General features: G+C 31.3%; 1 protein-coding gene across 1 annotated transcript in view; it reads right to left on the bottom strand.

The window, feature by feature from the left end:
- Nucleotides 1-904: 904 nt before the first annotated feature.
- LOC108560045 (serine protease inhibitor dipetalogastin-like) overlaps nt 905-1,181 on the bottom strand; it is a gene marked incomplete at its 5' end in the record, with an annotated part of 525 nt that continues 248 nt past the window's right edge. The window contains one exon of the mRNA XM_017917470.1: nt 905-1,161. Within this exon, the coding sequence (XP_017772959.1) occupies nt 905-1,161 (257 nt within the window). The remainder of the gene's footprint in view (nt 1,162-1,181) is intronic.

The following is a 1,181-nucleotide window of genomic DNA, read 5'->3' as shown; positions in this document are numbered from 1 at the left end:
GAGAAACTGTACCAACATCCACTATTCAAGAGCTATTTATATTAGAAAATTCTCTTTCAAAATATCAACTTAAACCTTATGCAAATTAACGTAGAGATTAATAACACTCTTTGTAATATAATACCTATTGTTTTGATCTATAAATAACGTGACAATTCAAAAAGAATTCTTACAAAAGTTCCATTATTTTTTAATATATTTATAAATATAATCCATTCGAAAGAGTTGAGTTGAAGCAACAAAAAGATAATAATTTTATAGTTATTACGAAATTTGCATTAAGTTTGTAGACAAATATTTGTTCCACCAGAATTTAGTGCCATAAAAGAAGCGTTACACTGTCACTTTTTTTATAATATACAATTGAATTGATACAAAATATAACTCAAATCTATTTGTCCAATGCATTTTTATATTTAGAAAACAACAGAAATCCATTGTTCAACGAAGATTTTAACAAATTTCAAAATTTACTTTCAGATTAATCCTTATTGTTTTCGAATTATTATCATTCAAAACGCCATCTTTTGATCATAGCAATTCTTGTAAAAAAAAAAAATCTCAATTCACTACATTTATTTGGTAAAACTGGTTCTATTGTGGAGCAATCTGTTGGTGAAATGAGGAAAGTTTATTAATTTGATTATTATCATATTTAATATTGTCATAGAGATTTATTGAAAAATCGAAGAGTAAAAAAGTGTAGGTAAATTATTAATTAATTGCAAACAAAAATAACGAATTTTGATTGCAGCGCCATCTCGTCATAAGTTATGTACTACTAATCAGGATATACTTAAATAAGGTTATTATGTAGGGGAAAAACACAATAGATATTGGTAATGTAATGTTTAATTTATTTCATCTATAATTTAGTTTACTTATTAGCAAATTTGCTCGTTATTCAGCACTTGCCGTTGTAAGCGATCTCGATGAACTCGAAGGTTTTCTTGGCGCATCTGAAGAGGCAAGGGTTTGCGTAGGTGACTCCGTTTGTAGCGCAAACCGGACGGTATTCCCTGGTGCAAGGACAGTCCAAATTCCTGGTTTCCCTCGGGTTTCCACACTCACCGCTGTAAGCGATCTCGATGGACTGGAAGGTCTTCTTGGCGCATCTGAAGAGGCAAGGGTTGGCATAGGTGACTCCGTTTGTAGCGCAAACTGGATCGAATTCTCTGGTG

Source organism: Nicrophorus vespilloides, unplaced genomic scaffold (assembly GCF_001412225.1).
Source record: "Nicrophorus vespilloides isolate i.1.1-1 unplaced genomic scaffold, Nicve_v1.0, whole genome shotgun sequence".
NCBI classification, from domain to species: Eukaryota; Metazoa; Arthropoda; class Insecta; order Coleoptera; family Silphidae; genus Nicrophorus; species Nicrophorus vespilloides.
The sequence above is the reverse complement of the archived record's forward strand: the minus strand, read 5'-3'. Positions and strand labels throughout refer to the sequence as shown.